Genomic DNA, 15,072 nt, shown 5'->3' on the forward strand with positions numbered 1-15,072 from the left:
AATGACGTTTTGTGCCTATTTTCGGCCCAGGTAATTGGGCATTTCCAAGCTCTATAGTATAAATTTGCTTTATGGTGACATTGTTTGCAGTCTTCATTGTACTTTTCTGGGAACATCAGTGAGAGTGTGGACATATGCAAATAGGTGTCGCCTGTATTTTCCTAACATTTCTCGCTTCTTTCAGAACACCGGTTCGGGTGGGGCGTAGGCATTGATCTTCGGTGAAGACTATACTGCGTCAATTTGCCTGGGCCCTCACAGTAAGCAGAGAGAGCATACGAATGTTGTGGGTCTCTGCAGTGTGCGGTAGCCATCGCAAGAGGACCGGCCGCCTCTGGCGCCTGATGGGCTGGAGTAGCCAAGAAAACAATGTCGCGTACCCCCTGGGGGGGTGGGGGGGGGAGGGGGATAGACGAAGTGGGAATGGCATCTCATTGGGGGAAGAAAGCTAAGAAATAAAGCTATGCCAAAATCAATGTAAGAACATTTTGGCGAAAGGAATGTAGCAACTTTGAGGAATCATGGCATATCGTTTTCGGAGGGAGGAGAACGGCAGAAACTTGGCAGGAAGTGGAGAATTGTCTACACCTTTTGACAAAGGTCACACATGGCCAAGTGCGCTATACGTGCATGGTGTACGTAGAAATTTTAATTGCTACAAGACTGCACTAGGCCCCGCCTTAACACTGTAGGAGGTGCAGCATACCAGGGAAGTCATAGGTACTGTCTGGTGGAATCTGTACCTTCGAAACCTACATGAAACCACGTGGGCTTCCGAGGAACAGCATCCATCACTGTTCAATTCAGCGCTGCTACTGCATGCAAATCGCGGCTTTATTTAGGTCAGTGCCTCTTCTGTGCTCTTAGGTATAAGAACGGGAAGCAAGTGGGCGCGGCGGCAGTTCTCGGAATGCCGGCTAAAAATCTGTTTCTCTTCCTCATCCAGACTTTCCTGGTGTTCCTGCGGACACCAACGGGACGATCGTCGTCAATGGATGCGCTGCTCACAAAAACTTTGGACAAGGCGACGCAAAACGTGAATTGGTTGATCCTTTTTCATTGTGGGAAGTACGACATAGCATCACCCATGCCGGCACCACCCTTCAACCGGTACATACCATTTCGTTGCCAGCGCCATCGCAACTGCTGAGCAATCCCCCAAGGGATTGCTCAGCAGTGGGCACGGCGGCAGTGTCGGGATGTCGGTTAAAAATACGTTTCTATTCCTCATCCAGGTGAGGCAGCCGTACCCTCGGCCTTTTATGAGATGTATGAGTTGGCTTGTGATCTGAGTGTGTCTATGCGATTTCTACTCTTACTGGGCGGCACATCGAGTCAAACCAGGGCCGACTCTTAAATATCTTGCACAGCAAGTATCAGCCATTGCTGAGGATATTAAGGTTATCAAAGAAGGCAAAACAGTGGCCAATGAAAAAGTGATCGAAATTGATAAAAAACTAGAAAAACGTACTGGAATCGAGGAAAAAGTAACGCGCTGCGTTAACAAAGTTGCCGAATTGGAATGTAGCCTCGCAAGTATGGCTCAAAAACTTGACGACCTTGAAAACAGGAGTCGTCTGTCGAACCTAATAGTATATGGTGTTAACAAACAGGATAACGATACTACGGAAAATCGCGAGTAAGCTGTTATTAACGAAATCTCGCAGGATGTGCTTGGCGTAAAGATATCGGGTGGGGGGCGGATTCACTGTCTTGGTCGACCAAAGCAGGGGCTTGATCACAAACCCAGGCCTGTTATAATGAAGTTGCTTGACTTCCGAGACTATGAACGTATCATGAAAACCTGCCCAAAATTGAAAGGATCTGCGTTTTCAGTCAGCGAATATTTTTCATGGGCTATTTTTGATGTCAGGAAACAGCTGTGGCTTCGCACGAAAGAAAACCGGGACCGTCATGAAAAAGTACGCCTTGTGTACAATAAGGTCAATGTGGAAGGTCATGTTTGTCGTTGGGATGAAAGCCGTAACGATGTGGTTGAAATAACAAAAAATGCCAAGCAGGAGGTTGCGGTGAAGGAACCGGCCAACGAAGTGGGCATTACGAGAAGCCGAAGCCAGCAAGTTTCCTCCTCGTGAATACTCGCAGTCTCGCTAATAAAAAAAGACCAGCTAGAAGCAATACTTTTGGGTCTAACGCCTGATATTGTTGCTGTCAGTGAAACGTGGCTACATTATAGTATTTCCAATAATGACGCTGTTCCTCCGGGATATGCGATTGTACCAAAGGACCGACGTTCACGTGGTGGGGGCGTTGCACTCCTTTTCAAAGGAGTATGCTTTGCTTTTATGCCGGATGCCACCGATGCCGGATGCCGTATGCAGCAAAAGTTGGTGTCGCTTAAAGGCCACCTGACAGTACCTATCTTGAGTCATTATAGTAAGCGTTGTACAGGCACTGTCATAAGGAAGGTCATCTAAAAACTATGTGATCAATGTTCTTTTCAAGGTTCTAATGACTGCATATGCCTCAAATCTTGAAATAACTGTATGCTGGGTACCAGGGCACTGTGGAATCCCTGGCAATGAGGCTGCCCATCAAATGGCTCTGGCTGCTGCTCTCATGACTACAGTTGACATTACAACAGTACCTTACACCGACCTAAAGACAAACATCAGACGACAGCTTCGTAACACATGGCAATTACACTGGAGTCAACAAATAGACAACAAACTACTCGTAATAAAACCACAATTGGGACTCTACACAAATGACTCACACAACAGATACACTGAAATCACCCTGGCTAGGCTGCGGATAGGTCACACACATGTAACGCACTCCCACCTGCTCACTGGAACTTCGGGACCCATGTGTAGCGGGTGTGGGAAGGGCCTATCCGTAGTCCACATAGTAATCACATGCAAGGCACTTGATACAACATGACACAAACATTTCCCTGAATTATACGGACGACACATTCCACTGCACCCATCATACTTCTTACCCGACAAACCAATGTTTTCTACTCAACGTGGATTTAGGTTTTTAGCTGAGGTAAAACTTTTGCAGCTCTTGTCATATCACGTGTAATCATCATGGACCTATACACCAGCCATCTCTATTGTCTTTTGTTTTGCGTCACTCTTACTTCTGCTCACAGGTTTTAGTATTTACAGTCTCACCACCCATTAAATAACTTCGTCTCTGGCGCTCTTTGCCCTTGTTGGCCTTGCGCCATTAAACACCAACCATCATCGAGCCATTATATGACTGCATCCACTCCAATGTTCATGGGGGGACAATCGTACTCACCGGTGACTTTAACCTTCCCGAAATCGATTGGTATTCTCTTAGCACGTAAAAGAAAATCAAAGTGTTCTTATAGATTTAATGCTTACACTTAATCTTGACCAGCTTGTTCGTGACCAACACACGTGCAAGGAGCATCGTGTTCAATGCAGGATCTAATCTTTGTAAGCAACGATGTCCTAAAAAAAGAAACAAAAATAAACCTACTCGATGGGTTATCTAACCACAAAATGGTTCTATGCACACTGCCTTTGATTAAACAATCCAGGACACACGGTCCAGTAAAACAACTACCCGCATTTACTAGAGCGAACGATGCCTGTATAATGACATAACTTGCGCACGAGTACTATGATTTTATGATACGTGCCTTTCTGAAAGCCATAGTATTGACGAGGTATGATTGAAATTCAAGTCTCACGTTGCGCATTGTATGAAAACCTGTGTTCCTAATGTGCGCAAACCAACGAAAAAATGCAACCCTTGGATTACGCGTGAAATAATCCATATTAAACATAAACTTAAACGGCTTAGAAAATCTAATAAACCCCTGACTGCTCCAGGCTACCGTTGCCAAATAAACACTCTGACTAAATCCCTCAAAAATAAACTTCGATTCCCGGCCGCGGCGGCCGCTGTTCTGATGGAGGCGAAAAGCAAAAACGCCTGTGTGCACGAGATTTCGGCGCACGTTAAAGATCCCAAGCTGGTCAAAATTAATCCGGAGCCCTCCACTACGGCGCGCCTCATCGCCTGCGTGGCGTCGGCGCGTTAAACCCCACAATCAATCAAATCAATAAATACCTAGACGTGACGATATCTTCCGATCTTGGCTGGACGGAGCATGTCCGCTACGTCACAAAGAAAGCATTAAACAAGTGATTTTTTTTATCAAAAGAGCGCTTTATTTTTCCACCCATGAAACCAAACTTCTGGCATAGGTCACGTTTATACGGCCTTTTTTTGGAATATGCAACTGTTGTCTGGTTCCCTCACAGCACGTCTAACATTACCACTCTGGAGAGGGTTCAACGCAAAGCAGTGCGCTTTATCTACAACACATATGGGCGCACTGACTCGCCAACTGAACTATTACTTCGGGAAGGGCTATCCACCCTTTCAAGCCGAGTACAGCTTCTTCGACTGAAGTTTCTATACCTGGTAATCCATAAATCATTGAGGATTAAATCCGATTCCTTCTTCACCTTTCGCTTCGCTAGAATCACAAAGCAACGCCATTTTTGGGAATGAGACGAGTATTCATTTAATAACAACACTTTCAGCAATTTTTTTTCCACGCAGCAATGGGAAATGGAATGCGCTAGGCCCTGTTATTACTCAACAGCCAACCATAAAAAAATTTTGCAACGTGCTGAAAAATGTGTGCTAGGCTGTGTATGTTGATGGATGATGTTCATACTTACCTTGTATGTAATTGGTGTGCGTCGTTACTTGTGACTATCTTGAATACCTTGAAATCTATGTAATGTTATGCTCTTGTGCATCTTGGTGCCTGTATTTCTTGAATATGCGTAATTATTTTTACTGTATTATTTGATTATAATGACTACTGTGAATGTGCACTGCAGCACTGCTATATTCTTGGTGATATGCCTCCGCAAGTTGCGCACCTATTCTACAACTTTGAATGTATATGCTCACTCCTGTAATAATGCCCTAGAGATTGACAGTATTGTGTGCATAAATAAAAAATAAAGAGGGCTGGTTGGTGCATGTGGGAAACATGGAATAACAGCGCGAATTAACGGCACGCAGAGTAGAAGACGCACACACGGCGCTGATTAACAACCAAACTTTTATTGCTTGCAGGAAGCTTGAGTACACATCTACAAAGCAATGGAAATGGAAAGGGAGACAGGTAAAAAACACAAAATTAACAAAAGTACTTGTCAAATAAAGCGCAGGTATTCATCCAAAAGATACATGAACTCATTTTCTTACAGTAACACAGACGGTTTGCTTATAAATTTTGCGCCCCTCGGAGTGATGCATAAGACTTCCGCCTTGTCGAGTGTCTGGATCCATGGTCTCTTCCGGAACCGGCCACTGGGTAAGGCGGATAGGAACTAGGGACCGTTTTGAGAGCAGAAGTGGGGTAGGGAGGATTGGATTCAGTGTCTGTTTCGGAACCGATCCCTGGGTAAGGCGGGTAGGAACTACGGACCGTTTTGGGAGCAGAAGTGGGGTAGGGATGATTCGATTCAATGGCTGTTTCAGAACCGGTCACTGGGTAAGGCGGGTAGGATGTTCCGGCTCCTCCACCAGCTGCAGCCGGGTATCCTTGTTGGACGGGGTAACCATCCGTTCCCTGGCCAGCCGGCTGAGCCCATGGCTGTTTACTCGGACTCATCAGTGTGTCCATGTTGCGGTAGAACCGGTACATGCCGAAGATGACTGCAGCCTGCGCAGCGATGCTCATTTGTAGCCGTCACCGACCTTGGGAAGCCGAACGTGTCAGGACAGCCGGGTAAGCATAAGCATGCCTTCTGGATGGCACGTTGGCTATGTCATATGTATGTGTGCACTGCACATTATGGGCAAGCGTGCGAGCAGTGTGGAGGCCGATAATAAGCATGCAACAAGAGATAAGGAATAAGCTCATGACCAACAAGGCGCAGTGTAGTTTGGTCCAGCACAAAAATGTGCCTTCTTTGTACACAAACACGTATTGTGGTTTAAGAAAGCGCTATAAAGGCAAGGCGCCCTTGCCACAATTGTAGCGTATTTTCTTACTTCACCGAAAACACTATCTTTTAGAGCGGTCAACGTGATTCGAATATATGTACCATTTCATGGGCTAAAAATTAGGGAGTGCTTAGTATAGGCAGAATACTGTCACTGGAAACACACAAGCGGAAAAGAGTAAGGCGTTTGAATGCCTTATATCTGCAACTACGTTAATCTTGAAAAACGTTCAGTTAAAATTGACACAACTGAGACAGGCGAGTACCGAAAAAAAAATCCCGGGCCACTTCCACTAACCTGAAACCTGGGGAGGGGCGAAGCATGCAGTGTTTTATTATATTCCTGGCGCCTCGGCGTTTTTGCCAATGGAGATGACACCATTGTGGTATACAGCTTTGCTGTAAAAGTATCTTGTCTTTGAGACACGAAGTTCTCTAGCGGGAGGCGTAATCGAGTGTGCTGGTGTTTTTTTAGCGCGCCTTACGTTATAACGGGATGCTTAAACGAGTTTTCCGGTGTTTTAGTACCGTTACTACATGATTCATGTATGTGATTCGTGTGTGAGCTGCTTGTGGTGTTCTTATTGTATCGTAGACATTACCAGAGCTTTGGAAACATATAAAAGGGACCCTATATAGGGTTTCCCAAACTTGCAATTCTTCGTGCGCAATCACTGGAGTTCTATCCTTGGAACGTACTGCCGCCAAAATGGTTTAAAAGCGTTAAATATAAGCCGGGTTATTATTAATCAAAAAAGGACAGCAATAATTCTTGGCGCGTTCGCCCCTTCTGGCGCCTCAGAAGCACTGTGAAAGCTATGACGTCACTGACCCGGCGCAAGACCATCAAGAGAAACAGGGCAGGGCGCTGGGGCCCTAGCACAATTGGCTCCATTCAGTCGTACGTCATGCTTTTTTGGCAGCCGCTGCACAGCTCCGCCTACTCTGCATAGCGGGTATGCTTGACAGTCGGCCGGGCTACTCGCGTCGGCCGTGCTTGCGTCGGCACGTCAGTTTCAGAACAGGGGAAACGAGGGTTCTGAAGGCAAAATAGGGGCGCCAAACACAACATCCTGGCTCACGACAGTAATTGAAGGTTTCCACCGACGAATGGCGACCCGATGACGGTTCCGCATACGGCGCTGTCGCGGAGAACAGCCCTCCGAGGTTGCGTTGCGCCGAAAAGGCTTATCATTGCCGCAGTTATTCATTCACCGATTTACGAAGCTGCGCCAACGACGATTACCAGCCCAATCTTTTACTGCCCTATCACCGCCTTTCATGCGTTTATAAACTGATTTTTAGCCATAGCCGCGCTCTGGCGGGCAGTGGCAAGTTTTAGCTGCTGTGATGTATACGCCGTATGGTGCATACACAACACAGCGGTCTGCTGGTTGATTGACCGTGCTTATAGATGCAAGTTTTCATAAAATTTCGAGGGGCGTGAAAAAAACTGTTTCTTTCATGTTTTTTTCCAAAATGTGAAAACTTGAAAAACGACAATTTCGCACAGATGTAAAAAAAATTCGACATACTTCTTAAGGCCGAATCTTTATATGTCTCATCAAACGCGAAAGGTGACCGTAGTTGCTGGCGACTGCACGAACAAAAGCAAATTATGGCCGCTGTAAAAAGAAAATCAGTAAATGAAATATATATAGAAAGACATTTGAGTTCGAATGGGGCAGCGTGCCGGGATGGAACAAGAATTAACCGGACAACACCGCAAACACGACGCAGCGTCAAGAAGCCTTCGATAATCGCTCGTTTGCACCTTCAAATCCCTTAAAAGAATTAAGTGCCTGATAAATTTTTCCTTTTTCACTGAAAAGCATATAATAGTTCAATGCTGTATCACAAAATTCCGCGCAGAGCTTCTGCTCTCAAAATGTGTGCACGATAACACGTCAAGTCATTGATTTCAGAAACTGTTTCCCTACTGTAGATCGGTGCATCACAACGAAGTTCCCCGAAAAGCTGCTTGTTTTTTCAGCGTTACCCTGGTTCAAAAAAAAAACAAAAAGACGTTTTTCTGTAATGCTTCTTTTTTTCTTTTTTTCAACCGCTCACAGCTCTAACCGTGCTTGCCTCAGTCGCGCGTGCAGTTAGGCCGGGTTCAGACTGTAGCCGCAACTGTCTAATAGCTTTAAAAATGCCGTCATTTCACGTTTCGGCCAACCGAACTGCGTGACAGGCCATTTTTAACGTCGTTAAAATCACGATATGTATTTTGCGTCGGTAGACTGAACATAGCCTTATTCATACCTTGCAAACTACGCGCTATATCTTACAAACTCAGCTTAGCTCGTGTGACGGAGGGCAACGATCGACATTTCTCCCTACTAAGATACGCCGTGCCGACGGTGCCGGAGCGCCGCTCGCCGAAAACGCCCCCGCTTTTCCCACAGAGCCGAGAACGCTGTTTGGCTACATACTGGTCAGTGCTTCCGGTATAATGGAGGCTGCGTCAGAGCATTCTGCCGCACGTCAGAGCACGGCAGAATAGCGCGAGGAAGCGGTGGGTACACAAGGAAAGAAAGAAAGGACCTGTTTTGCGTGTTTGTGCGGCCCCTGCTTTATGCAGAGCTGTAATATTCTGTCGGAGTTTTCGTGAAGGGGCACTCTAGCTTTTGCGCGATTTCAACGGCGAGCTTCGGAAGCGTATTTAGGGCTCCTTTACGCACCATTTCTGTAAATATCAACAGTTAATCCTATGAGCTTTAACTTTTTAATTCAGTGTTCATATTATCCAAATGTAATGCATTCAGATGTAAAAAACCATCTGGGTTCACAACTCTCGTAGAGGATGACCTATGCAATCAATATGCCTCATAATTGCAATTCAACGCCAACCAGCATCGTGTGTTTTGTTCTTGATACCCGAGATGGCGCCACAGCACAGCTGAACTGGTCAAGATCGGCAAGATGGCGCCCACATTTACCGTTGGTGAAACTTGTTTTTCTTTGTTATCTAAATAAGGAGGTAAGTAGCGTTATTGTTTATGGGGTTCTCCAAAATGGATGACGAAACGAGACCTTCGTGGAAAATTTGAGTCTGAACAAAGGACCAAGGACCGGTTCGCTAAGAAAAAAATTCTAAAGTTGCTCATTCATAGTTGCAACACCCCGTACACAAAGAAAATAAATTGTTGTCCCTCAGAGCGTTAGAGATGAACCAGGATAAATCAACGCCTATCTAGAGCCATCACAACATCAATTGGATACTTTTGGATTCACTAAAACATCGTACGCCTGTTATGACAATGTCTTCGAAGAAGGACAATCTGATCGAATTGGTACTGGTTCATTGTAAAAACTGAGCAGACACATACACACAATAGAAGACGAAACGTACTACCGAAGAACATACGGCTGCGCTTGCGTCGTACGTTTCTTCTGTTGTGCGTGTGTTTCTGCGCAGTTTTTACAATGATGTTAATGTCCCTTCATTGCGTAGTTACCTAAATATTTCGGTATTTAGAAAACACAAGCGGGGTGGTGGGGAGTCGATGTATGTGCAAGGCAATCGCTAATATGAGTCATCAATCGAGTGATGGTTTTATGTATTGACTTTACTGGCGGAATGCCATCTAAGTGCAAAAAACGACGGAAATTAGTCGAGTACACGGTTGTCCATGATCATGCAGAATCGATTATTATCAAATATCACGGCCTACAGATACTTCTGCTGCATGCCCAAGACCGAGTAGACACAGTCTTGTGTTGCAAGCTTAAACAAACGACTAGTGAGTATGTCTTCTTAACAGCAGTGTAAATATATTGAACTTATGCAGAGATGTGGGTGCGAAACCTCGACTAATCCACCCACACAGGTTAATATTCGTTCGGGGACACTAAAAGATGTGTTCTACAGTTCATCATTGCTGTAAATTTAATACTACGGTAGGTGTTTTTTTTTTTTTTTTTTTGTCCAGTCGAAGTGATCACTTGTCCTGTCCGTGCTTTTTTTCTTTACTAAAAAACCGTCTAAGCTCTATCATATACACACAAAAATATAAATCCTGCAAGTGTTACTCACGTCTCTTTCATAAAAGAAAGTTTTAGCACTTCGTATGCTCCGTGTTGTACGTCCGTACGGTGCTTTCCGGGACCCGTCTGGGCGCTTGTGCATTCCTCGCGGTAGGGTGGGTTAGTTCCACGAGCCGGCCTTCGCCATTCCCGCGCATTCGTTTCAGTGGGGGGTTCCTGCTCGCCCTTCGGTTCGCGCATTCGCAGCCGGGTGCCAGTCAACACGGTAACTACGAAACTGTCGGATCATATGGAGTGCTAAAACTATCTAATAGCTGGAACTAGTTTTACCGAAGTTTATAAATACAGAAAAATGTTTCAAGGGCATATGAGGTGTTCTTAGAAAAAATAATTTGCAACTGTAGTCAAGCTTTTCCTCTTGTTACGGTTGAGAAACATCAGAGAGAAAGGAAAGCGTGGGGGACAATTAGTCTATTCGAATAAAAAAGAAAGGGTTCTTCTCTCGTGACGATTTGACTGGAGTTAAGACGATCAGCAGCAAAAATAAATGCAATCCTAAAGAAAGCAAATCGGCCTGTAATGTCAACAAATGCTTATCGGTCATGTACAACCTGAAATTGCTTTGGGGGGACCCGTTGGCAACTGGAAAAAAAATTCACAGCATATCCACGGGGTGAATGATGATGAGTGGGCGAAGCTCCTGAGGGGAAATCATCGGTAAAACCGTGACTCTTCAGTGAAAGTTCGCCCACTACATCTGTGTCCGAACGTAACGTCTAGAAAGTCTCGCTTAAACCGCGCGTCGGCACCTTGGGGCTGAGCTCGCCTGATGCGTTTTGCAGACGCCTCACGAGCTCTCACTGCATCGGGGTCTGCCTGCCGATACGCGCGCTTTCTCGCCGCTTCCCTTTCTCTGACGTTTTGGAGATCCTCTTCGCGCCGCAGCCGTGCCGCTTCGCGTACGGCAGGGTCCTCGCGCCGTTGCCGTGACGCTTGGGCCTCTCGTTCTCGAACGCTGGGATCTTGGCGGCGTCGTCGCGCAGCCAGACGACACGCTTCGGCCTCCCGCTCTCGTACGGCAGGATCTTGGCGGCGGCGTCGCGCAGCTTCACGGAGCGTTTCTGCCTCGCGGGCTCGCACATCTACAGCCTTATCCATCTGGCGACTCCGAGCGCGCGCCAACAGCGAACGGATTTTATTACAACGCTCCCCGCCATCTAGTAAACAATCCAAGAACTAAACTAGAGGTAGCCACGCCATCTAGTAAACAATCCAAGCGCATCTTTTCATCATATACAAGTACCGCCATCTAGCAAACAATCCAAGAACTAAACTAGAGGTAGCCACGCCATCTAGTAAACAATCCAAGAACTAAACTAGATTTGGCTACATACATACGTCGAGGATGGACAGACCCACGCCCTAAGGAGCTTCGCCCCTAATACGCGTATAATTTCCTAAATAAAATATAAGCAGTTGTCCCTTTTGGTATAGTGTTGCAAAGAAATTTAATGCACAGTTTCTGAATGCCGGAAGCTTTCAGCAGCACAGAACACTTTTTGGAGAAACATTTTTTAGGGGCGAAGCTCCTTAGGGCGTGGGTCTGTCCATCCTCCACGTATGTATGTAGCCACCTCTAGTTTAGTTCTTGGATTGTTTACTAGATGGCGTGGCTACCTCTAGTTTAGTTCTTGGATTGTTTACTAGATGGCGGTACTTGTATATGATGAAAAGATGCGCTTGGATTGTTTACTAGATGGCGTGGCTACCTCTAGTTTAGTTCTTGGATTGTTTAATAGATGGCGGGGAGCGTTGTAATAAAATCCGTTCGCTGTTGGCGCGCGCTCGGAGTCGCCCGATGGATAAGGCTGCAGATGTGCGAGCCCCCGAGGCAGAATCGCTCCGTGAAGCTGCGCGACGCCGCCGCCAAGATCCTGCCGTACGAGAGCGGGAGGCCGAAGCGTGTCGTCTGGCTGCGCGACGCCGCCGCCAAGATCCCAGCGTTCGAGAACGAGAGGCCCAAGCGTCACGGCAACGGCGCGAGGACCCTGCCGTACGCGAAGCGGCACGGCTGCGGCGCGAAGAGGATCTCCAAAACGTCAGAGAACGGGAAGCGGCGAGAAAGTGCGCGTATCGGCAGGCAGACCCCGATGCAGTGAGAGCTCGTGAGGCGTCTGCAAAACGCATCAGGCGAGCTCAGCCCCAAGGTGCCGACGCGCGGTTTAAGCGAGGCTTTCTAGACGTTACGTTCGGACACAGATGTAGTGGGCGAACTTTCACTGAAGAGTCACGGTTTTACCGATGATTTCCCCTCAGGAGCTTCGCCCACTCATCATCATTCAGTGGATATGCTGTGAATTTTTTTCGTACACTTCCTTAGGCAGTGCATACAAGTTTTTAATTTAACGAGTGTTTTAGAAAGTGAAGATACATGTATTACCAATGAAACCAAGGAACAAGTGTTTCTCACGCTGCGATGATATCATTGTTTTTCCGATTAAGGCCGCCATCGCCCTCACCACCGCTATACTTTTACATATTTGTAACAGTATGGCGTTTAACTGACGTTTTTCCAGATAACACGAATATCGACACTATTGCTCTACTATTTGAAGACAGTTTGAAAACTATTTGAAGACTAACACACAAGCGATCATCAGAAGTACAGACTCATCTCGGTGTTGCCAAATTTTATCAATCCTTTTTACCAAAATTTCGTAGCAATTTCTTGCCTTTTGTGCTATCAAGGCGCTACAAACACGGGGCTGCACAAGTTGTTTGCAACATCTGGGTTGACGCCGTTCTACTAAGGTCTTCAGGACACGGTTTCTTACCTTAACTGCAGCCACCACTGTATAAGTCACAGCATGGAATACGAGAATGAAGGCAGCCTGCAAGCAAAACGATAACAAATTCGGCGATAACTTGACCGCTTAGTAATGAGCATCCCTCCCTGGGAATTGATTTCATTCGGGCTATCTTTCTACGGCTAGAGAAATGTCGTAGAGTTTTCTATACCACTGCTACATTGCCGTAAATGGATACATCGGCCAACATGTCCCTTTGGTTCAATGTCTTGAGTTGTTGTAGGTGGTATGGCTCATTGGCCGTATTAAAAATACTATTTTTAAACCTATTCGCTTTGTCTAAAATGTTGAACTGGTAGTTCATGGTCATTTTTGATGTAGTGATCAGTCGCCACTGCAGTGTGTAACCGTAAAGCTACGAACAGCCAGTGAGCCAGGGACCCATTTGTGCCATACGGACAAGTATCCTTTCTGTTTAATTTGAATCAGAAATAGGGGCGAAGGTGGCAACTATGATAAAAGACCATCACTACTAACAATCGAGAAAACTGTCCTCAGATTTTGTTGGATCCGTGAACCCAAGGTCCATATGCTGTATTGGTCGAGCAAGTTATAGTGATGCACACTGTACAAATATATGGGTATGTATTTCTGCAGTGATAAGTCCTGGGCACTATAGTGGTGGGCAGCGCCGCCCCCACACGAGAAGCGAAACTCTTCTTTAGCCCGTCGTGTTCGACTTGCAAATTACCATTGCAATGTAGCCAATGCTTCACCCAATTTCCAAATAGTTCCTGATTAAGGGATAGGCAGCAGCGGACAGGTAACAAGAATACCCACAGTAAACACAGGTTATGACCTTGTTTTTGCTGAGATACACAATAATCCGCACGGAACCGCCGGATTTAAAGAAAAATATCTCGAGGCACCTGTAATGTAGACCTACCAAATTCACTTAGTAGCGGTAAATTTGCGCAAATTTACGATATTCATCTAGAGCTAAACCTGTCCTCGAGTTTCAGAATTCATTTCTCGCAGTCGATACACTTACGGTCAGCAGTTGAAAACTCCTCTACTTACGCCAATAGTTCCTGTCCCTCCGCTTTTTTCGAGACGGTTCTGCGACAGCCTCATGACGTTTCCCTGAGGAAAGTAGAGGATAGTCGGAGAGAAGTGTCACAAGAGGTCGTTTGCCGGTAGTTTCAGGTTGCGCTTCTCACTGATCAGGAAATGTACGTAAACAAAGAAGAGCAACCTGTATGTAACAAAAAGTGTAGAAATTACGATACCAAAACTTTGAGTGGCGATTAACGGTATTTATGCAACGTAATGCATCGTGACTAGGTGTCCCCTTTCGCTCCTTTCCCACGTTCTCTATTTGCGTGGGATTATAAGAAGAACACGGTTCAAACGTTGAGCAGGAATCTTTGCTAAAGGAATCTCCTAACCGCACTGAGTTTGCTCCTCCATTTCGGTTGCACGTGTTCATCGCAGTTTAAGCGCTCTTCCTGCCGCGTTTTCGCGAAGGGTATCACTTATTACGGGTACAAGGTTTGCGTCCCTCGTTATTTCTGGAAATACAGCACAAAAAGACACAAGCGCTGCCGCTATTATGGCTACCAGAAAGGGTGACCGAGCCGGGACTTCCTGCGGACGTAAGCGCATCTGATGACCGCCGAGCTGATCCAGCTCTGACTGTTCGGGGCCCCTCCTCCATCTGTGTTTCTGCCTTGCCGTGACGAGCCGCCGCACGTCCCGATAGGCTACGCCTCGGCATTATGCTCCTTTTCCAATGCCGTGGTGCTCCGCTGCTATTCTCCTCCCCTTCCGCTCAATTCTTGTCATCCTTTCCAGGTCTGTCCACCTACGGACAGCAGTGGCCTTCTTTTGCACGTTGGTTCTAATGCTAACGCAGATACAAACGTTAAAGGGGTCCTGAAATACCTTTCGCCGATGCATGGATGTACATGTAACCAAATAAGACAATGTATTCGCAATCTCCTCCCGCAAGAATTTTGTTTAAGCGATGAGTGTTTGCTGAGAAATCGTAAATCAAAAACCGCGCATTATCGTCGCGCCGCATTTCCTCCTTTCGCTGTTGACGGCGCGCGAGCCTTCCCTCCCATGATGCTGCGCTCTTCAGCGGTGACGTACTTCCGCTGTGGCGCTCCTCAGACGGCCGTCTCCTACGGGCAAGACTCCGTGAATCCCGCACTCTGCCCAAGGCTGGAAAAGCGAACGAAAAATCTGGCCACATTTGTGCGGCGGCCTGGCCTTCCCCTTTCACGGTGTACTTCGCT

The 15,072-nt window shown here is 46.4% G+C and overlaps 1 protein-coding gene across 1 annotated transcript in view; it reads right to left on the bottom strand.

Annotated features, from left to right (window-relative positions):
• LOC144153168 (uncharacterized) overlaps window positions 1–5,710 on the bottom strand; it is a 191,382-nt gene extending 185,672 nt beyond the window's left edge. Inside the window, exon 1 of the mRNA XM_077684816.1 lies at window positions 5,519–5,710. Within this exon, the coding sequence (XP_077540942.1) occupies window positions 5,519–5,710 (192 nt within the window). The remainder of the gene's footprint in view (window positions 1–5,518) is intronic.
• Window positions 5,711–15,072: the final 9,362 nt, after the last annotated feature.

The sequence above is a fragment of the Haemaphysalis longicornis genome, unplaced genomic scaffold (assembly GCF_048455015.1).
Source record: "Haemaphysalis longicornis isolate Haplotype H1 unplaced genomic scaffold, Haemaphysalis longicornis Haplotype H1 scaffold_9, whole genome shotgun sequence".
Lineage (NCBI taxonomy): Eukaryota > Metazoa > Arthropoda > Arachnida > Ixodida > Ixodidae > Haemaphysalis > Haemaphysalis longicornis.